Genomic DNA, 18,798 nt, shown 5'->3' with positions numbered 1-18,798 from the left:
CCCCCCCCCCCCCTCCCCCCCTCTCCCCCTCTCCCCGACGCGATATCTCTCTGTCTCTCCCAGCTTTTTTCTAGGAACATTCCCCTCAAGTTACTGCCTGTTTGTCTTCTGCCTTTCAATAGTGATGTTCTCCAAAATGTAAAAGTATTCACGGTTAGTATTTACTTCTCACTGTTCAAACCTCTGCTGACTGATCCCCCTAATTGAATTGATACTACTTTTTGTGACCTTTACTGGTGCTCTTTGGGTCTGAAAATCTATTGTTCTCTCAATCGTCATCCTAGTAGACTTTGACCACAGTATGATCTATGCAGTTTAACAAGTTCCAGTGTGTCAGGTCCTGTGCTAGGGGCCAAGGGTACCTTTTCAGTCTTTTAGAAGTTTCTCTTTATAAGAACTGAATAGTTAAGATACTAATTTTAATTTTTTCCTCTCTGTGCATAGTCTTCCACTTCCAGGACTGCAACCATTGTTCTTTCAGATTTCAACGTGTAAAATTATTCTGTAGCATTTGCTTCTATGAGCACCTCTACTTTTTCCTTTGGGCACTGTAGCGGTTCTTCATCCTTGCAACTTGCAGATCATTCCTTCTTCTCTCAGATTGTAGTCCCTGAGGTTCTCTTTTTTCCATTTTATTACCTGCCTTGGTGATCCGATCACCTAGAATCTGACCATTGCCTGTCTACTGATACCTGAAATCTGATTCTCCCTCTGAACTCCTGGCTTGTGTTTCCATTTGTTTTGACTTGTTCATGAGGGTCTCCCATTGAAACTCAAGTATAAAAAAGAATTTACCTTCTGCAAACTTTTTTTTTATATTCTAACTAGCTGCTCAGGCTAAAAAAACAGTGTGTTGACTCACATTTCTTTCACACTCTTGCCCCCTTCAATCCAGTTAACTAAAGTAGTCTTGATTATTCCACCATCTAAGTGTCACATTAGTTTCCTTTTATTCCTGCTGCTTTAGATCTCTAGCAACGCATTCAGAGTGTCTTCCATGAAAAGTATGTTTTCTATCTGATGTCCCTCCTAATATCTTGTCAGAATTCTAAGAAAAATACATAAAACTTTAAATATTCCTCAGCTTGCAAGCCATCTAACTCCACTTTGAAGACTGACAAAATTTGTACTCTAAAAAATCTGGTACTAGAGAAATAACTCAAACATGTTAGAGTCTTCGTCTGTCCACAGTATGCTGTGCTTCCTTTTTTGTTTGAAACAACAGGCTCTGATCAATTCCCTGTCGTTGTTTATTTTTAGTTATCTCTACACCCAACCTAGGGCTTGAACTCACGACCCTGAGATTGAGTCACCTGCTCCACTGACCCAGCCAGGCACCACCTTGATCAATCCCCTGTAATGCTTACAATTAGAGCAGCTCTGCTTTCCTTTTTTACTTTCAGACTTCAGATTTTCTTTTTAAAGATTTATTTTAGAGAGCGTGCACACATGTGCACATGCGAGCGGAGGGAGGAGCAGAGGGAGAGAGACAATTTCCAGCAGATTCGCCGCTGAGCAGGGAGCCCAGCACGGGGCTCTACCTCACAAGCCTGAGATAATGACCTGAGCCAAAATCAAGAGTCTGATGCCTAACCAACTGAGCCACCTAGGCGCCCCCAGACTTCAAATTTTCTTACAAGAGAATTGGTCTTATTGAAAAGACTAGAAATCAGTGTTCCAGACTGCATTTTTGCCACAGTGGATGACATTTGATAGAAATCAGACATTAATACCTTCAGTTGGGACCTGTAGGGTTCCTGCTTTTCTCTCATTAATAGGGATACTACAAGTCTGTAAAACTATATATCAAAAACTAATTTTTAATTGTGAAACTCACATATGTACCTGGCTAATATTAAACTATTTAATGTATACATTCATAATGCTTAACTGGTTTCACAATTTTATAAAAAATGGTCAGTATTCATAGTATGAGCATTTATTTACTCCAGGGCTAACTACTGTTTATCCCTTGTCTATCTTTCCAGAGCTTTTCATAGTCTATAAATCTCTTAAAGTTAAACTGTACTAGAATAATGGTTCTTTGTTCTTTTCGTTTTAACATATTGGTGATTTCTGTATTGATATAAATATATCTTGTCAGGTGGCTGTATGATCCATTATGTGGATATAAGTTGGTATATTTAACCAGTTCTTTGTTGATAGATTGTTAGATGGATTTTTCTCGTACATATGTCAAGGTTGGGTTATAAGCCTTTGTCAGTTACTTGGAGTATAGCATAGAGGTTAGAAGTACAGGGTTTAGGGGCGCCTGGGTGGCTCAGTTGGTTAAGCGACTGCCTTCGGCTCAGGTCATGATCCTGGAGTCCTGGGATCGAGTCCCACATCGGGCTCCCTGCTCAGCAGGGGGTCTGCTTCTCCCTCTGCCCTCTTCCCTCTCGTGCTCTCTGTCTCTCATTCTCTCTCTCAAATAAATAAATAAAATCTTTAAAAAAAAAAAAAAAAGAAGTACAGGGTTTGTTCTGTGCTCAGTTCTTCTAACTAGCTGTGTGACTTCACAAATTACTTAAGTTGGTACATGGTCCTTCCTTGTTCATACCCCAGCTTCTATGCCTTTGCCCGATGGTTTTTCCCCTGGCTTTTGAGGCAGTCTTCCTGTTGTCCCCAAGACCCTACACAATTTCCCCATCTGCTTCATTGATAATGTTAACTATTGCCCCATCTTCAGTTTCTGTGTTCTGGCTTTTCTTTCTCAAAGGTGTCGGGTAAGCACCTATCTCCTTGGGGCCTACGTGCTTCTTGAGCCTACTATATAGACTCTCTCTCCTTAGGTATTTGTATGACTGGGTTTTTTGGTTTTATTTTTTTCTCTTTTCTCAGATTAGATGTTAATTCTTAAGAATTCTTCCCATTTTTTCCTTATTTTTATTTTTTTTTTTTAAGATTTTAGTTATTTGAGAGAAAGCGAGAGAGATCACAGAGGGAGAGATCAGAGAGAGAGAAGCGGACTCTGCTGCTGAGCAGAAAGCCCAATGTGGGGCTCGATCCCAAGACCCTTAGATCATGACCTGAGCTGAAGGCAGATGCTTAACTAAGCCACCCAGGCGTCCCTCTGTTCTTATTTTTAAAAATTTTAATTCCAGTATAGTTAATATACAGTGTTATATTAGTTTCAGCCCATTTTTTTTTCGTAGTATATCCTAAGATCTGAATGATGTCTTCTGTAATGGAAGATAAGCTCCACTGGAGGGGGACTTTGTTTCCTTTATTCATGCCAAGACCGTACCCCCAGCACCTAGAACAGTATTTGGCACTTAGCAGGCACTCAGCAAAGGGTTTTGAATGAATAACCAAAGTGACTTAACTGCTCTGTGCTCATTTCTTCCATCTGTGCACAGGGAACAGTAATGCTTGCTTCAGAGTTTTTTGGGATTGAGGCAGCCTTGCAGAGCTCTTAAAGTGACTGTCCCATATTTTACATGCAATTGGTGGCTATTAGCTCATTAATCAGAGTATCATCCTACATACCAAGAAGCATAGCTTTTTATTTTTAGATGCTTTTAGATATGATCCTTTAGGTATGAGAACACAGCTATGGCATTGAAATATGTTTTAGTATTTTCCCAGAAATGTAAAGATTTGCTGACTTAATGCCTTACTGTGTGCTAGTCACTGGTCCAGGGGCATTTACTCATTAACTCATTTAATTCTCTGTCACATAGCTGTAATGTTTATGATGAATAAATTCGAATTTCGTCAATGTTAGTTTATTTTAGAGTCATTTAAAAAATTTTTATTTTTAAGTAATCTCTGTAGCCAGTGTAGGGGTCGAACTCAGGACCCTGAGATCAAGAGTCCCTTGCTCTACCAGCTGACCCAGCCAGGCGCCCTTAGAATGGAGTCATTTAATTTGGATTCAGTTTTGAGCTTAGACATTTAATCTGTCCGTTTACCTGTTCTGCTCAGCAAACACTGTGAGCATGATACGGGCACATGAGTCCGCTCTTCCTGCAGTTGGTTCTATTTCCTTAGTGCCTGTGATAGCACATGCAGTTTGTCATGGTAAGTAGTATCACTTTAATATCTGGAAATACATAAAAACTACGTAACATGGCCTCTAAGTGGTGGTCAGCTGAAAAAATAGTAGGACCAACTGGTTGGATTAGCCTTTCTACTAAGATTGTGTATTCATCTAACATGGAGCTTTCCTAAGGGGAATTTGGACTGGGTGTGATTTTATTTTTTCTTTATGCACTCACTGGCTTTAGAACTTAACCCCTTCATAAAATGCTTCTATATTATGGTCATAATTCTTTCATGTGGTTTTTCATTTGACTCCTTTGGAAAAGGGTAACTTTCATCAGTAATATAGTTACTATTAGATCATAACTGTTAAGTAAATTTCAGAATGCTTGGTTAGTATTCCAGGCATTGCAAGTATAAGGGCTGATAATCTGATACCTTTTGCAGTCCTCCCCCTGTTCAGCCTCCAGCCATTAATTAAAAGATTGGGAACTACCGGGGCGCCTGGGTGGCTCAGTTGGTTAAGCGACTGCCTTCGGCTCAGGTCATGATCCTGGAGTCCCTGGATCGAGTCCCGCATCAGGGAGCCCGCTTCTCCCTCTGACCCTCCCCCCTCTCGTGTGCTCTCTCTCTCTCTCTCTCATTTTGTCTCAACTAAATAAATAAAATCTTTAAAAAAAAAAAAAAAAAAAGATTGGGAACTACCAAAGGTGATAGTGGTAAAACATTAGCTGGAAACTACTCCAGTCAAGGTTGGCTAGAAGGCTGGATATAGCAGTCTGCCACAATGTACTATGGGGAAATGTTATAGTCCCTTAACTATATATATTTCACTGTCTTTGGGTATTAGCAGATGACAAGTCTTACTAGCTTTTTTTCCTCCCCAATATAGAAATTCTCAAATACCTTTAAGAGTACGAAAAAGGGGGGCGCCTGGGTGGCTCAGATGGTTAGGCGTCTGCCTTCGGCTCGGGTCATGATCCCAGGGTCCTGGGATCGAGCCCCACATCGGGCTCCTGGCTCAGCGAGCAGCCTGCTTCTCCCTCTCCCTCTGCCTCTCTCCCTGCTCATGCTTTCTCTCTCTCTCTATCTCTGTGTCTCAAATGAATAAATAAAATCTTTAAAAAAAAAAAAAAAAAAAAGGTACGAGAAGGGTATAATGAATCCCCATGGCCTCAACAGTTAGCTACCTGTGGCCATTCTTGTTTCTATTATCCCTGGCCCCTTCTTCCTTCCCACTTTGAAGCAGATCTCAGATGTTATACCCATAAATAGATCAAAATTTTGATGTCCGTATTATAGTGAAATATTGGTTTAAATTTTCTCGGTTGTCTTGCAAATCTGCCAGAATGAAAAGACAATGTCCTACCCAGTTAGATGGAGTCCTTCTGCTATAATGTAACACGTTGGCCATTGGGCGAGGAAGAATGATTCAGTGGGCTTAATTTTATTGAGGAAAATAACAAATTTTATCATGTGAAGAATCATTTGTGCTAGAGACTGCTCACCTTAAAGCTGCCTCAGGTTTATTTTAGCCCGTTGCATGGATTAAAACATTTTTTTAAAACTTTTCATCTATAGGAATCCTATGAAGATGGTTGTGAGGATTATCCTACTCTATCAGAATATGTTCAGGATTTTTTGAATCATCTTACAGAGCAGCCTGGCAGTTTTGAAACTGAAATTGAACAGTTTGCAGAGACCCTGAATGGCTGGGTTACAACAGATGATGCTTTGCAAGAACTTGTAGAACTCATCTATCAACAGGTAGGTTGGCTGATGCCGCAGGTGATCATCAGATAGCTTCCTGAAGCCCAAGGGTGGTGGTTGCTCCTTCACATTCATGTTCACTGGCCTCCATACTTCTTAACTTTTTATGGTTCATGGGAGCTTTTAAGTCTCTGTTGTATGAAATTTCTGTAGCTGGGGATCTAGGGGCTAGAGCCAGACTGGAGATTCAAGGCTCTGTACAGGCAGTTGGAAGGAATGTTGGACATTTATGAGGGAGGCTAGGTAAGTATATGTTTTTACAGGATCTGAAATTAACAGTACACAGAAAGAGTGCAATTCTGTTTTCCTAGGTATCAAATTATATAGCACTTTTGGAGTATGGGAGGGAAAAAAAAAATCAACGGGAGAACTTCCTTCATCCTCACAAAGGAGCACCCCCCCCCCAAAAAAAGCTAGACCACAAAACACTGTCTTGAGTCTTAACATTTATGCTTATATTTATTTTAAATTTCCAAGGATTTACATCTTAATTCCATAAGTCTGTCTGTCTAGATTGTTCACAGAAAATTTAGGTTTGATCCTAGCATATTGGTCTGTGACACATTAATGCTATTTTCAGTGGGGGAGATCGACAACACTGGATTTTGAAGACAGATTTAAGGGCACTGTTTGAAACTGACCAAAAACAGTAGGAGATAAATAGAAACTTAAGTGTTCTTTAAGTCATTGCTGAAAGAGCAACTTGAATTTGGAATATGTGGAAGGGTGATTATGATAGCAGGTAATTTTCATCCTACCTAGTGTTTCATTTGACTACTTTCACAGCTTGTTCTGGATAGTTACTGGACCCCAGTATTACCTGGCCAACTCTCAGGTTTCTGGACATGCTTGAGGTTTTAGGAGTATAGAATTGCTCCATTTGTCCTGATACCTACTTTTGGCCTCTAAATGGATTGCAAAGGAATATGAGAAGAAAATGGAGAAATTGTTAGTGCTTTTCTGATTTCTCTTCTCTTCAGTTTCAGCTCTTCGTAGCCTGCCTGGTTCTAGTCTTCAGGGCTGTAACGTAACAAACTACAGTTTCTGTGATTGTCTCAAAGCCAGTTCTTCAAATATGTACTCCCTATTTATCAATATTCTGTGTCAGTGATACACAGATTCACCAACAGTTCTTAAATTTCATTGGGGGATTTACTCCTAGCAACTAACAAAAGAAGACCTGTTATAAAAATGGCAATTAAACATACATATTCAACTTTGATTCCTCCCCAAATACCACTACAAAAATGAAGGGGATTTTAAGAAGGCAGAACCCTGTAGGGGCTGACATGAGGGAAAGAGATTAAAGTACCAGTCTTAGAGACTAGAAAGCAGGTGGGCAGATCTAAAAAAAAAAATTTGAATTCCAAGCCAGTGGGGAAAGTTGAAAATCACCCTGATTTACTGTGTGGAATCTCTGAAAGACTCTAGGACAAGAATGGAATAAGACTAAAAGGATAGCTTTAAAATATTAAAAAAAACCCCAAAAAACAAAATAAAACAAAAACACAAATAAAAAACCCAAAAAAAACTAGACCCTCTACATCTTTTTGCACTGAGTATCCGGTTTGAAGTTTTATTACAACCCTTCTTGAGAAGTTATTGAAGGGAAGTACTCCACCAAAAAGAGGAAATTAAGCCAGAGATGAAGATGTAAAAACTAGAAAACAGAATTTTATAGGAATGGCTAAATGGATTATCTAGATGGTAGTGAAAGAAGATCCCAAGACAATAGCCGGGCTTCACTGGAGTAGGGCAGAAGGCTCCAGGCAAGATTCCCTGGTAAGATGAGCATAATTGCTGTGTTTGAATGTATTAAGAAGAAACTTGGGAACTTATGAGTTTAGGGGTAAATCAATGAGATGTAAGTAAAGAACAGAGTAGAGCAAATTTAAGTCTAGGGAAAACAAAGTTGTGCAAGAAAGGAGAAATCCATATATTACATGGTCCAGCTGTGAAAGGAAACATAAAACTAATCAAATCATAGTATGACCATGTTGGTAGGCGGAAAGATTGGCAAATAGTGGAAAGGAGTGAGGGTAAGCAAGGTGAAAGCTGGATATTCCTTGTCCATGGTGGGAAACTAGTAAGAAATAATGTCCAAACTGAAATCACAAAGCATGGGGATACAGAGGTTGAAACCTGATTTTCAGCTGAAAGAATTGAAAATGGTTGTCCATGGGAGTGAAGTTGAGGTATAGTGGGGAAGTATGAAATTTTAATAACAAGCCTTGTAGAACTTCTTGTCTTTAAGTTGTACGTGATAATTTTAAAAGTAAACTAAAGGAAAACAGGCAATGCCCATAATGGGAAAAGGATAATTTTTGAATTCAAGTCTTCTGTAGTACCAGATACACATCCATGAATGATCTCAGGAGAAACCAGTCTGTTGTGTTTGCAAGCAAGGAAATAATCAGAAATAAAAAGACCTAGTAATTATGAAGTACTTTCTACATGCTAGGTAACACTTGACATGTAATTAACTCGTTTAATCCTCCATGGTGGAAGATATTACTTTTATCCCTTATTTTATACATATCTTAACAGAGGTTAAGGGACTTGGCTAAGGTTACCACAGCTGGTAAGTAGACCCAGCAAAGGGTCAGAGAGGCCTCAGGCCATTTTTTATATCTAGATTATGGTTAGCTACTATCTTTGTAACCTTGGTCAGGTCCCTTTACCTTTTAATATGCTACCTAATATTAGGTAGTGAACAGTGTTCTCTCCTATTCTTTAAAAACTACAATTAAAGTTAAAACTTCCTGAGTACTGTTTTGGCTATATCAAACTATCTTTGATATGTAGTGTTTTTTCATGGTCTTAGTTTTTGGAATAGCTTATCTTTATTTCCGCTTTACCCCAAGTATGTTTGGAGTATTCTTTAAGTGTTAATCTCTTGTACCAGGTACCATTTATCACTTCTTTTAGGAATCAAATGGAAGCCCAGGGAGGTTGAGTGATGTCCAAGGTCTCAGTGCAGGCCTGGGAATCTTGCTCTGGACTGCTAGATGCCAAAGTCTGTGCCAATCTGTCCCTGAAAAACACCACAGAACAATCGTTTGGCAAATACTCTTTTTCATAATTAGCACTATGCAACTGGGTACATGCACCTGTCTTATGCAAAAATTGGTTAGTATAAAGAGGTCTTGTCTATTTGCTTTCTGGTGACCTCAGGTAAATGATGGGGAGAACTCAAAATTTTTCCTTTGTTCTTGTTCTTGGTGTACATTTGGGAGGGAGAGTTAATTTCTTTATGCCTAACAACTAAAAAAGACTTGTACATTTGTACAGTGTGGTCAGTTTTAGGGGAGGAAATGTTTTCTTTTTTAGAATGTTGCTGTTAAGTATTTGCATTAAGAACAATGTATTTGTGTCCTAAAAAAGTTTTTTTCTTTTTGAAAGGCCACATCTATCCCAAATTTCTCTTACATGGGAGCTCGCCTGTGTAATTACCTGTCCCATCATCTGACAATTAGCCCACAGAGCGGCAACTTTCGTCAGTTGCTGCTTCAAAGGTCAGTGTGAATATATGAAATTAAAGGAAAGCTACTTTTAGACCTACTAGAATTTGACCATTCCTATCTTCTAAAGACTGTACATTATAGAAAGTTGCAGGGGAAGGTAGGGTGGACCATTATTTGTATTCTAGTATATGCTGTTAAAAATTTATAGTCCCACATATCGGTCTTTTTTTTCTGTAATGATCTCTGCCTTTGGGTTTTTTTCTTTTTTAAGATTTTTATTTATTCATTTGAGAGAGAGCGCAAGCAGAGGGAGTGGCAGAGGGAAAGGGAGAGGGAGAAGCAGGCTCCCCGCTGAGCAGGGAGCCCGATGTGGGACCCTGAGATCGTGAGCTGAGCCGAAGGCGGACGCTTAATCGACTGAGCCACCCAGGTGCCCTCTGCCTTTGGTTTTGTGCTTAGAAGGCCTTTCATTTCCCAAGATCTTAAAAATCTCCCACTTACATATTTCTTAGTTACATCTGTACTTTTGGTTTGAGTAGGTTCTAATTTATTGCCACATGTTGAACTAGTTTTTCCCATACCACTTTTTAGAATGATCCATTTCTTTATTGAGTTGAACTGCTCCCTTTATCACACACTATCCTTATATTTGGGTTTTGATTCTAGAGTTTCATTATATTCTTTTCATCACTTGTTCTATTCCTATTTTATTATGATACTACTAAAAAGCTCTAATTTTTTAATATCTAGTACTGTTGGACCCCTCCCCACATTTTTTGGGTAGAATCTCCTTTGCTATTCTTGCATGCTGCTTTTCTCCAATGAACTTTAGAATCAGTATGTGAAATTTCATGAATCTTTTTGGTATTATTTTCGACATGACCTTGAATTCAAAAGCTAATTTAGGGAAACTAATTTTCTTATGGGAGTTGTTTTATTCAATAACAAGGTTGCCTTCGAGTTTATTATAGCTGGTCCATTAATTCTTTAAAGATACTTTCAGTGGTTGCAAAGTATTCCATCATGTGGTTAAACTGCACTGGAACAGAATAAAGATCCCAAAAGTAGACTCCAGAGACACTTGAAAATTAAGCTTTTGATGGAGATACTCCAAATATGTATGTAAAGGGTAAATAGTGCTGCTTGACACGACTGGCTAGCCGTTCGTTGGGGGAGAAAACAAAGATGGGTTCCTGTCTCTTTACACCAAAATATATTTCAAATCTATAAAAAACTTAAAAGTGCAACACTAAATACTAAGAGAAATTGACAGTTAAATCTTAGGTTGCTAAAGCCCTTTTAAGCAAGACATGATATCCACAAATCCTAAAACAAGAGATTAAACCTAATTACATATAGATTATAATATTGGGAGGGGTCATAAATTTATATGAAGTAAAGAAAAAATAGGGAAATGCATAACACATGGCAATGAGCTCTAATATGGAAAGAGGGACCTCTTAGGAATGAGTAAGAAAAAGACCAGTTTTTTTTTTTTTTTAAGATTCTCTTTGTTTATGGGGGGGGGGGGGGGGAGAAGGCATGAGCGGGGGGGGGGGCAGAGGGAGAGGGAGAAGCAGGCCTCCCCCTGAGCAGGGAGCCCAGCACGGGGCTCAGTCCCAGGACCCTGGGATTGTGACCTGAGCTAAAGGCAGACACTTAACCATCTGAGCCACCCAGGAGCCTTTATTTTTTATTTTTTATTTTTTTAAAGATTTTATTTATTTATTTGACAGGGAGAGACACAGTGAGAGAGGGAACACAAGCAGGGGGAGTGGGAGAGGGAGAAGCAGGCTTCCCGCGGAGCAGGGAGCCTGATGCGGGGCTCGATCCCAGGACCCTGGGACCATGACCTGAGCCGAAGGCAGACGCTTAACGACTGAGCCACTCAGGCGCCCCCAACCCAGGAGCCTTTAAAAAGACCAGTTTTTAAATTTTTTTTTATTTTTAAAGATTTTATTTGAGAGAGAGCATTTGCGCACACACACATGAGCAGGGGGAGAGGGAGAAGCCGACTCCGCTGCTGAGCAGGGAGCCCAACACAGGGCTTGATCCCATGACCTTAGGATCATGACCTGAGCCGAAGGCAGACGCTTAACGACTGAGCCACCCAGGCGCCCCAGAAGACCAGTATTTTAATAGAAATATTTGGAATGCCTTTGAATAGGTAAAACTTGGAAAAATATAAATGACAAAGTTCTAAAAAGCTATTTAACCTTATCTAGATGTATAGCTCCTGGAAAGGTGTGAAAGTGGGTATTCTGGGAGGTAGCATGGCAGAAAGGCTGGCTGCTTTTCCCTTGTGCTGCTCACCTCTGGCTGTGCCTTAAAGTCACCCTATAGACTTGAAATAGGGCTCTGAGACCCTGTCCTCATTTTTGGGAATTCTGATGTAATTGGACTGAGGTGGAGCCTCGGTGGTTTTTTTTTAAACCTCCCCAAGTGATTGAAATTTAGCCGTGGTTGAAAACTACTCTTCCAGGTCTCTTCTGACTCTACCCCATCTGTGCTCCCATAATATTATAATACTGTCAAAGATACTAATGGAAGTGCTAGTCCTTTAACAAATAAAAAGCAGGGCATAATTCTATTAACTTAAATATATACGTAGTTTGAAAAGTTACTTTACAGCAGTTATCTCTGGGTTTTATGACTTTGTTTTTTATATTTTTCTGTTTTTTAACCTTTCTGAAATAAGCATGTATTGCCTTTCTAATTGAAAAATCTTTAATTTAAAAAGGGTTAGTTTAGAGGTGTAGGTTCCTCTCATCTAGATAATTAATGACATACAGGGGTGGGGATTTACTTTTGCACTTGAATGAACATATCTTAACGTATAATCTAATAATCATTGTACTTATAAAACAAAAAGGTCATTTCATCAAAACTACCGATAAAGTCGTGAAGGGAGAGTAGCCAATAAGGTGCTTGGATAACTAAACTGGCATTAATTAACTTCCTTTCTATTAGCCAGAGTGTTTCATTTATAGATATCCCAACTTTTTTTTTCTGATGAGGAATTAATGTTTAGGGATGCCTGGGTAGCTCAGTCGGTTAAGCATCTGCCTTTGGTTCGGTTCATGATCTGGGGGTCCTGGGATCGAGTCCCTCATCGGGCTCCTTGCTTAGCTGGGAGCCTGCTTCTTCCTCTGCCTCGCGCTCCCCCTGCTTGTGCTTGAGCTCTCGTGCATGCGTGCGCTCTCTCTCTCACAAATAAAATCTTAAAAAAAAAAAAAAAAAAGGAATTAATGTTTAGACGGTAACAAATATCTTACTATATCTGACTCAAATGAAAATATTGCTCATTTAATATAGCTTGTAAGCTATAGGCCACATAGACATGATAAATTATCCTGGGTTTATGGATGATTCACAGATTGACCCAAGGTAAATTCTCGGTAAGCAGTGACTTCTTTTTTCCTTAAAAAATTTACTTATTTTTTTTTACAAAGCGAAGCTAAACTGGTCCCTCATACATGGAATCCATTCAGTCTCCATAAATCCCTCCTTTTGTCTTTAACAGAATTGTCAAAAATCAGCTTTACAAAACACATGACTTTCCTTGAGTTTTTTCACCACCTTATCAATAAAGATAAATATTTAACACCAAGAAGGTAAACATTTAAAGTACATTTAAAAAATCCTTTTTTTTTTTAAGATTTTATTTATTTGACAGAGAGATAGCAAGAGCAGGAACCCAAGCGAGGGGAGTGGGAGAGGGAGAAGCAGGCTTCCCGCTGAGCAGGGAGCCCAATATGGGGCTTAATCCCAGGACCCCGGGATCATGACCTGAGCCGAAGGCAGACGCTTAACTACTGAGCCACCCAGGCGCCCCTTAAAAAATCCTTTTTAATAACAGCTGACACCATAATTCACTGAAATGGGCAATGACAGGTTTATGGTGATGGTTTTAGATACTTTATAGGATGGCAGATGGGCCAAGTCGGGGGAAAATAAAGCAAGGGAAACTAAGTTATATGACTCCTTTGGTCTCTGGGATATTGAGACCAAACTAATAGCTTTCTGTTTCTATGTGAATTTCAGTTGGGGACCTTTCCCTTCTTTTCTCTGATTTGTATAATGAAATTAAGGATAATGGGCTTAATAAGAGTTCATTTTATTTTCAGCTTAGTTGGAGACCATCTATATATATATATATTTAAAGATGTGTTTCAAAGTTCATATATTCAGAATAGAACATTTTACAGAGACAATTTGAGTTAAAACAATGCTTTAAAAAAAATACAAAACATTGCTTTCTTGACAAAAAGCCAATAAAACAAAGGTGAGGCATTTTCTTTTTGGCGCCAGTATGCAATGAACCTCATGAAACCTATGTTGCTTAAACAGATTACAAACTTGATCTGATAAGAGTAGTTGAAAATAAACCCGTTAGTTTCTTACAACTAGGAATCTTAGTATAAAAAGATGATGCCTGTTCTGGTCTCTACAATAGACAGGAACACTTTTTACTCCAGAAAGTCAGGGCATTGGTGCATGGTACTTGTCTCTGTATTGCTTGCGGACTGCGAACCCGACAGCTGGTCATCCTGTTTGTTCACAAAACAAAGCAGTGTGCAATTATAAAAGGTGTATCTTCATTAGATGTCGGACTGAATATGAAGTTAAAGATCAAGCTGCAAAAGGTGACGAAGTGACTCGGAAACGATTCCACGCATTTGTTCTCTTCCTGGGGGAGCTCTATCTTAACCTGGAGGTGAGGAGGAATTTTCTTAAGTACTGACAAAGCCTGGGAACGTAAACTGATCATGATAAGGAATTTGTATTCACATTATCCTTGGACAACATGAAGGGTGAAATAAGGCCAGGCGAAGGGAGAGAGAGAGCCAGTGCCTCAGGGGCTGCTCACGGTAGTGCCTGCGTTCTAATGGAACGTCCGTAATGTTTGTTTCTTCTGTTTGCGGGGAGGCTGTTGGGAAGTGGTTACTGGGAATTTTAAAGTCTGTGTACTTTTGGAAAGCCATGGTTTCCATGCAAGTGTAAGCTCTCGAAATACAGATAATACCTTTTTTGAATTCACACATTCCGTATATTGACTTTCAGATGGTGGCTCAAAAGCAGCGTACTCTGCAGAACACAAAGCTTTGAGTTGAAAGGGTGGGGCGGTGGGTGGGGGGAGACACTAGAATATCTAGGGTTCTTTCCACCCTAATTCACCCAGGATTGTTCGTCTTGGTCCTATTTTATATATTAATCTTCCACATAAAATGCATTTGTTCAAAGTCTATAGCTAAACAAATTTGTAAATTGGTGGTATTCTTGGATATATGTTAGTAGGCAACTAAGTGCTGAATATTACTTTGTAATGGATTTGCTTTTTTTTTTTTCTTGGACTAGTTAATCCCAGAGATAGGTTATACCTCCTTTAACTTTGATTTGAAAACTTAATCGTAAACACCACTGAAAAGACCCATGAGATCCACCATCAAATGTGCATCTCAGTCAGTGCATCTAAAAGGTCTGTCCAATCTAGTGCCTAATTTAGTACCCCATTTTACCACAGATGGACTTAATTTTTTTTTTTTTTGCATTGGATTTATTTTATTTTTTTAAGTAGGCACCATGCCCAACATGGAGCTTGAACTCCCAACCCTGAGATCAAGAGTCACATGCTATGCCAACTGAGCCAGCCAGGTGTCCCTGGATGGACTTAATTTTTTAAAAATTTCATGCATTAATCTTTCAGTTTAATTTTTATATAAGCCAAAATAAGAGCATTCACCTACAATGTGCTGTAAATGAAGAGTCATTCTAAGAATGCAGTTGTTTCCTGTGTGGACATAATGATGCCACGTCTATGGGGGGTGTACAGCTGAGGTGTGACTCCTGAGCCTACAGCTCTTCTGGCTGGAGCGCTACAATACTTAGATGATTCTGATGCAAAACAGTATTTTTAAATAGTATAAAAAAGAATAATAAAATGCTGCATGTTCCAAAAAAGGTGGTAGCTTAATAGACCAGAGAATGCTTTATGAAGCAGTAATTTATAAAGGAGGCTTAGGTTATCCCGACCATATGTTATGTGTGATAAATGGAAAATTTTACCTGTAGTTTACTAGTTGTATTAGAGGTCCTATATACATGTAAAATAGTATAATTTTGTGAAGATACAAGAGCATTTCTGATTTTTGTATTGTTTAACTTAAAACACCTATTTTGCCAAGACGTTAGACCATTTATTTATCTGTTGTAGTATTTTGGCATGGTTGCTTTTCATTTTCTTCTGTCCCAAAAGATCAAGGGAACAAATGGACAGGTTACAAGAGCAGATATTCTTCAGGTTGGTCTTCGGGAGTTGCTGAACGCTCTCTTTTCTAATCCTATGGATGACAACTTAATTTGTGCAGTAAAATTACTGAAGGTAGGTTTTACTTATGTTTGTCTTAAAATTCATCTTTCTACCCCATTCGTATATGATTTAGAGGAAGGAAAGTATGTATAGTATGCAGTGAATTCAAGATTAAATTTTTTTCTTTAAGTTAAATATTGACATTTTGCTTTGCTCTTGAATTTAAATATTGGAAAAGCAGTATGTGCTGATTTTATTTTAAGATTTTTTGGGGGGGGGAGAGAGAGTGCATGAGCAGGATTTGGGGGCGGGGGGCAGAGGGAGAGGGACACGCAGACTCCGCACTGAGCACAGAGCCTGACATGGGCCTCATTCTCAACGACCCTGAGATCATGGCCCGAGCCGAAATCAAGACTCGGACTCTTAACCAACTGAGCCACCCGTGCTACCCTGTACTGATTTTTTTAAATACGAGAATCCAAATTTAGAAGCAAAAAATGGAAGTCCTTCACCCCCATCTCTAAATTTCCTTTCCTTCCTTTCCCATGTATGTATGTGTGCCCTCAAAAAAATCTCACTCTTTTTGGCTTGCTTTTTTTTAATCTAACAAATATCTTAAGATCTTTGGCACAAAAGATTTACCTCTTTCTGCAGTAACTTCGTTTCTATATGTGCAGTTGTTTATGTAGGTTCGATTCCTACACATAGATTTGGTGGGTCAGTGCGCGTAGTATACTTTATTTTGAGAAGTAATGTCAAATTTCCCTTCTAAATGCTAAACCAGTGTGTGGTTTGGTTGTTGTCCTACCAACAGTGAATGAGTATACTGCTTTCCCCATATTCTTATCAGTGATGGATATAATCAATCCTGGTTTGTTTTGTCATGGGTAATGAGTAAAAACAAAAATCTTGTTTTGCATTTTCCTGATCACTAGTGAATTTAAGCATTTCTTCACATTTGTTAGCCATTTTTTTCCTATGAATTACCGGTTTATATCCTTACCTCTTTTCTTCCCCCCTCTGAAGTTTGTATTTTTTATTTTTTTTAAACTCAAAGCTTCTATACTTGTATATTTCAAAAAGCGAAAGGTTGATTAAAATTTTATAGCCTAACTTACATGGGGAATATACCCTATAGTCATTGATACATAAAACCTGTGATTCAGGTTCTGCTTTAATTTCTCTCAATCAGGAAAAATAGAGATTCCTGACTGTTAGATGGTGGAGAATAATTGGGAGTATTTAACTTACCAAATTCATTTTCTTTAAAGAATGCTTGAATTGCTATGAATACTTTTTTTTTTTTAAGAATTTCTGTACTTTATTGAATCCCTTATTTTACTGATAACCTGCTTTTTTAGTTGACAGGGTCAGTTTTGGAAGATGCCTGGAAGGAGAAAGGAAAGACTGATATGGAAGAAATCATTCAGAGAATTGAGAATGTTGTCCTAGATGCAAATTGCAGCAGGTGGGTAGCTAGCCAGTGGATCTCAATTTCTTTTTCTGTGGGCCTTGTTTTTTAACCTGTGATGTATGCTATCATCGAAAGAATTGAAATCTTACAGACCTACAGAAATATTTCCTTTAAAGGTATAATATTTTAGTTATGGCTTCTGCTCACCTGGCTTTTTTTGTTCAGTTGTGTTTATAAATTGAAAAAGTTAAGATTTTCCTGTGGTGAGATAGGAGTCCATTGAAAAGTAAAATGATTCAGACTTTAAATTGTTCAGTAAATACTTGGGTGAGGTACAATTTTAAGTCCAGTTGGAGGCATAAAAATGTGGGATAGGTACTGCCTTTAAGAACCATATAGTCACAGTTAGATGGAATAACTTTTTTTTTTTTTAAGATTTTATTTGAGAGAGAGAGCACAGGCAGGGAGAAGAGGGAGAAGCAGGCTCCCTGCTGAACAGGGTGCCCGATGTGGGGCTTGATCCCGGAGCCCTGGGATCATGACCTGAGCCAAAGGCAGACACTTAACCGACTGAGCCATCCAGGCACCCCAGATGGAACAACTTTCAAGGCTGCTTAAAAAAAAAAATGTTATGTCAGGGCGCCTGGGTGGCTCAGTTGGTTAAGCGACTGCCTTCGGCTCAGGTCATGGTCCCGGAGTCCTGGGATCGAGTCCCACATCGGGCTCCCGGCTCGGCGGGGAACCTGCTTCTCCCTCTGACCCTCTCCCCTCTCATGCTGTTTCTCTCTCTGTCTCTCTCTCTCTCTCTCTCTCTCTCAAATAAATAAATAAATAAAATCTTTAAAAAAAAAAAATGTTATGTCAATATAGGAAATGCCTAAAAAATCAAAGCACTTAGATGTACATGTTAAATTTATGAAACATGGTTTTAGGAGTCTGTGGTATTCTAGAGCCTAACAACACTTTGGTGGATACCCTTAACTCCTTTTCAACCTGTCTGCAGAGATGTGAAACAGATGCTCTTGAAGCTTGTTGAACTCCGGTCAAGTAACTGGGGTAGAGTGCATGCAACTTCAACGTACAGAGAAGCAACACCTGAAAACGATCCTAATTATTTTATGGTATGCCAGCGTTTACATTTTAAATTTGTTTATTGCTTGGATCCAATTTTGGAAATTTCTAGATGAGGTACATAAAGGTATTCTTAAAAAAAAAAAAAAGGTATTCTCAGAATTTAATGCCAGTAACTCTTTTCATTGGCGTAGGGTCACATGGCAGCCAGCAGGCCAGGTAAATAGGGAAGAAACATGGAATCCTCTAAGGAAAGCATGGACTAGAGAAAGATCCATCCAGTGGCAAGGGAAATCAATAAGGCTTGGACCCAGTTGAGTGTGGGATTGTGGGAAGTTTTTCCAGAGAAATTATAACCAAAGGCCTGCATCTCACACTTTTACTTTGCATGTTGTAGTAAATTAAGAAAATAAAAGTGATCACCAGGCCAATGATGCCCTGAAGCTCCTGACATGACCAAACCTAATGCAACAATGGAGAAATGCTCCTATAACCCCAGCCATGGAAATTCTTTAAAAAATGGTGGGGGGTGGGGGGAGAACCACAACTCAAAATAAGCTGACACAACGCTAAATCACAGTGCACAACAAAACAGTTCATCACGAGTGTGACAGACTAGACAGCAGGGTTACAGCCGCAGGAACTTGAGAGAATAGAATAGAAATCTGAAAACCATAGACTTTCCCAATGAAATGAAAATGGCTATTAGGAAGCTAGTTTTTTGTGCGATCTTGCATTATCAGGTGCAGATGAGTGACCTCAGCCATGCTTCGTTAATTAATGTG

At 39.1% G+C, this 18,798-nt stretch overlaps 1 protein-coding gene across 4 annotated transcripts in view; it reads left to right on the top strand.

Annotated features, from left to right (window-relative positions):
* PAIP1 (poly(A) binding protein interacting protein 1) overlaps window positions 1-18,798 on the top strand; it is a 31,748-nt gene that overhangs the window by 6,056 nt on the left and 6,894 nt on the right. For all 4 annotated transcript variants that reach the window (XM_032415270.1, XM_032415269.1, XM_032415268.1 and 1 more), the window contains exons 3-8: window positions 5,566-5,751; window positions 9,157-9,269; window positions 13,824-13,935; window positions 15,475-15,600; window positions 16,890-16,996; window positions 17,946-18,063. In XM_032415270.1, coding sequence (XP_032271161.1) covers window positions 5,566-5,751; window positions 9,157-9,269; window positions 13,824-13,935; window positions 15,475-15,600; window positions 16,890-16,996; window positions 17,946-18,063 — 762 coding nt within the window. The remainder of the gene's footprint in view (window positions 1-5,565; window positions 5,752-9,156; window positions 9,270-13,823; window positions 13,936-15,474; window positions 15,601-16,889; window positions 16,997-17,945; window positions 18,064-18,798) is intronic.

The sequence above is a fragment of the Phoca vitulina genome, unplaced genomic scaffold (genome assembly GCF_004348235.1).
Source record: "Phoca vitulina isolate PV1807 unplaced genomic scaffold, GSC_HSeal_1.0 scaffold17, whole genome shotgun sequence".
In the NCBI taxonomy this organism is placed as follows: domain Eukaryota; kingdom Metazoa; phylum Chordata; class Mammalia; order Carnivora; family Phocidae; genus Phoca; species Phoca vitulina.
This window is presented reverse-complemented; position numbering and strand designations above follow the sequence as displayed.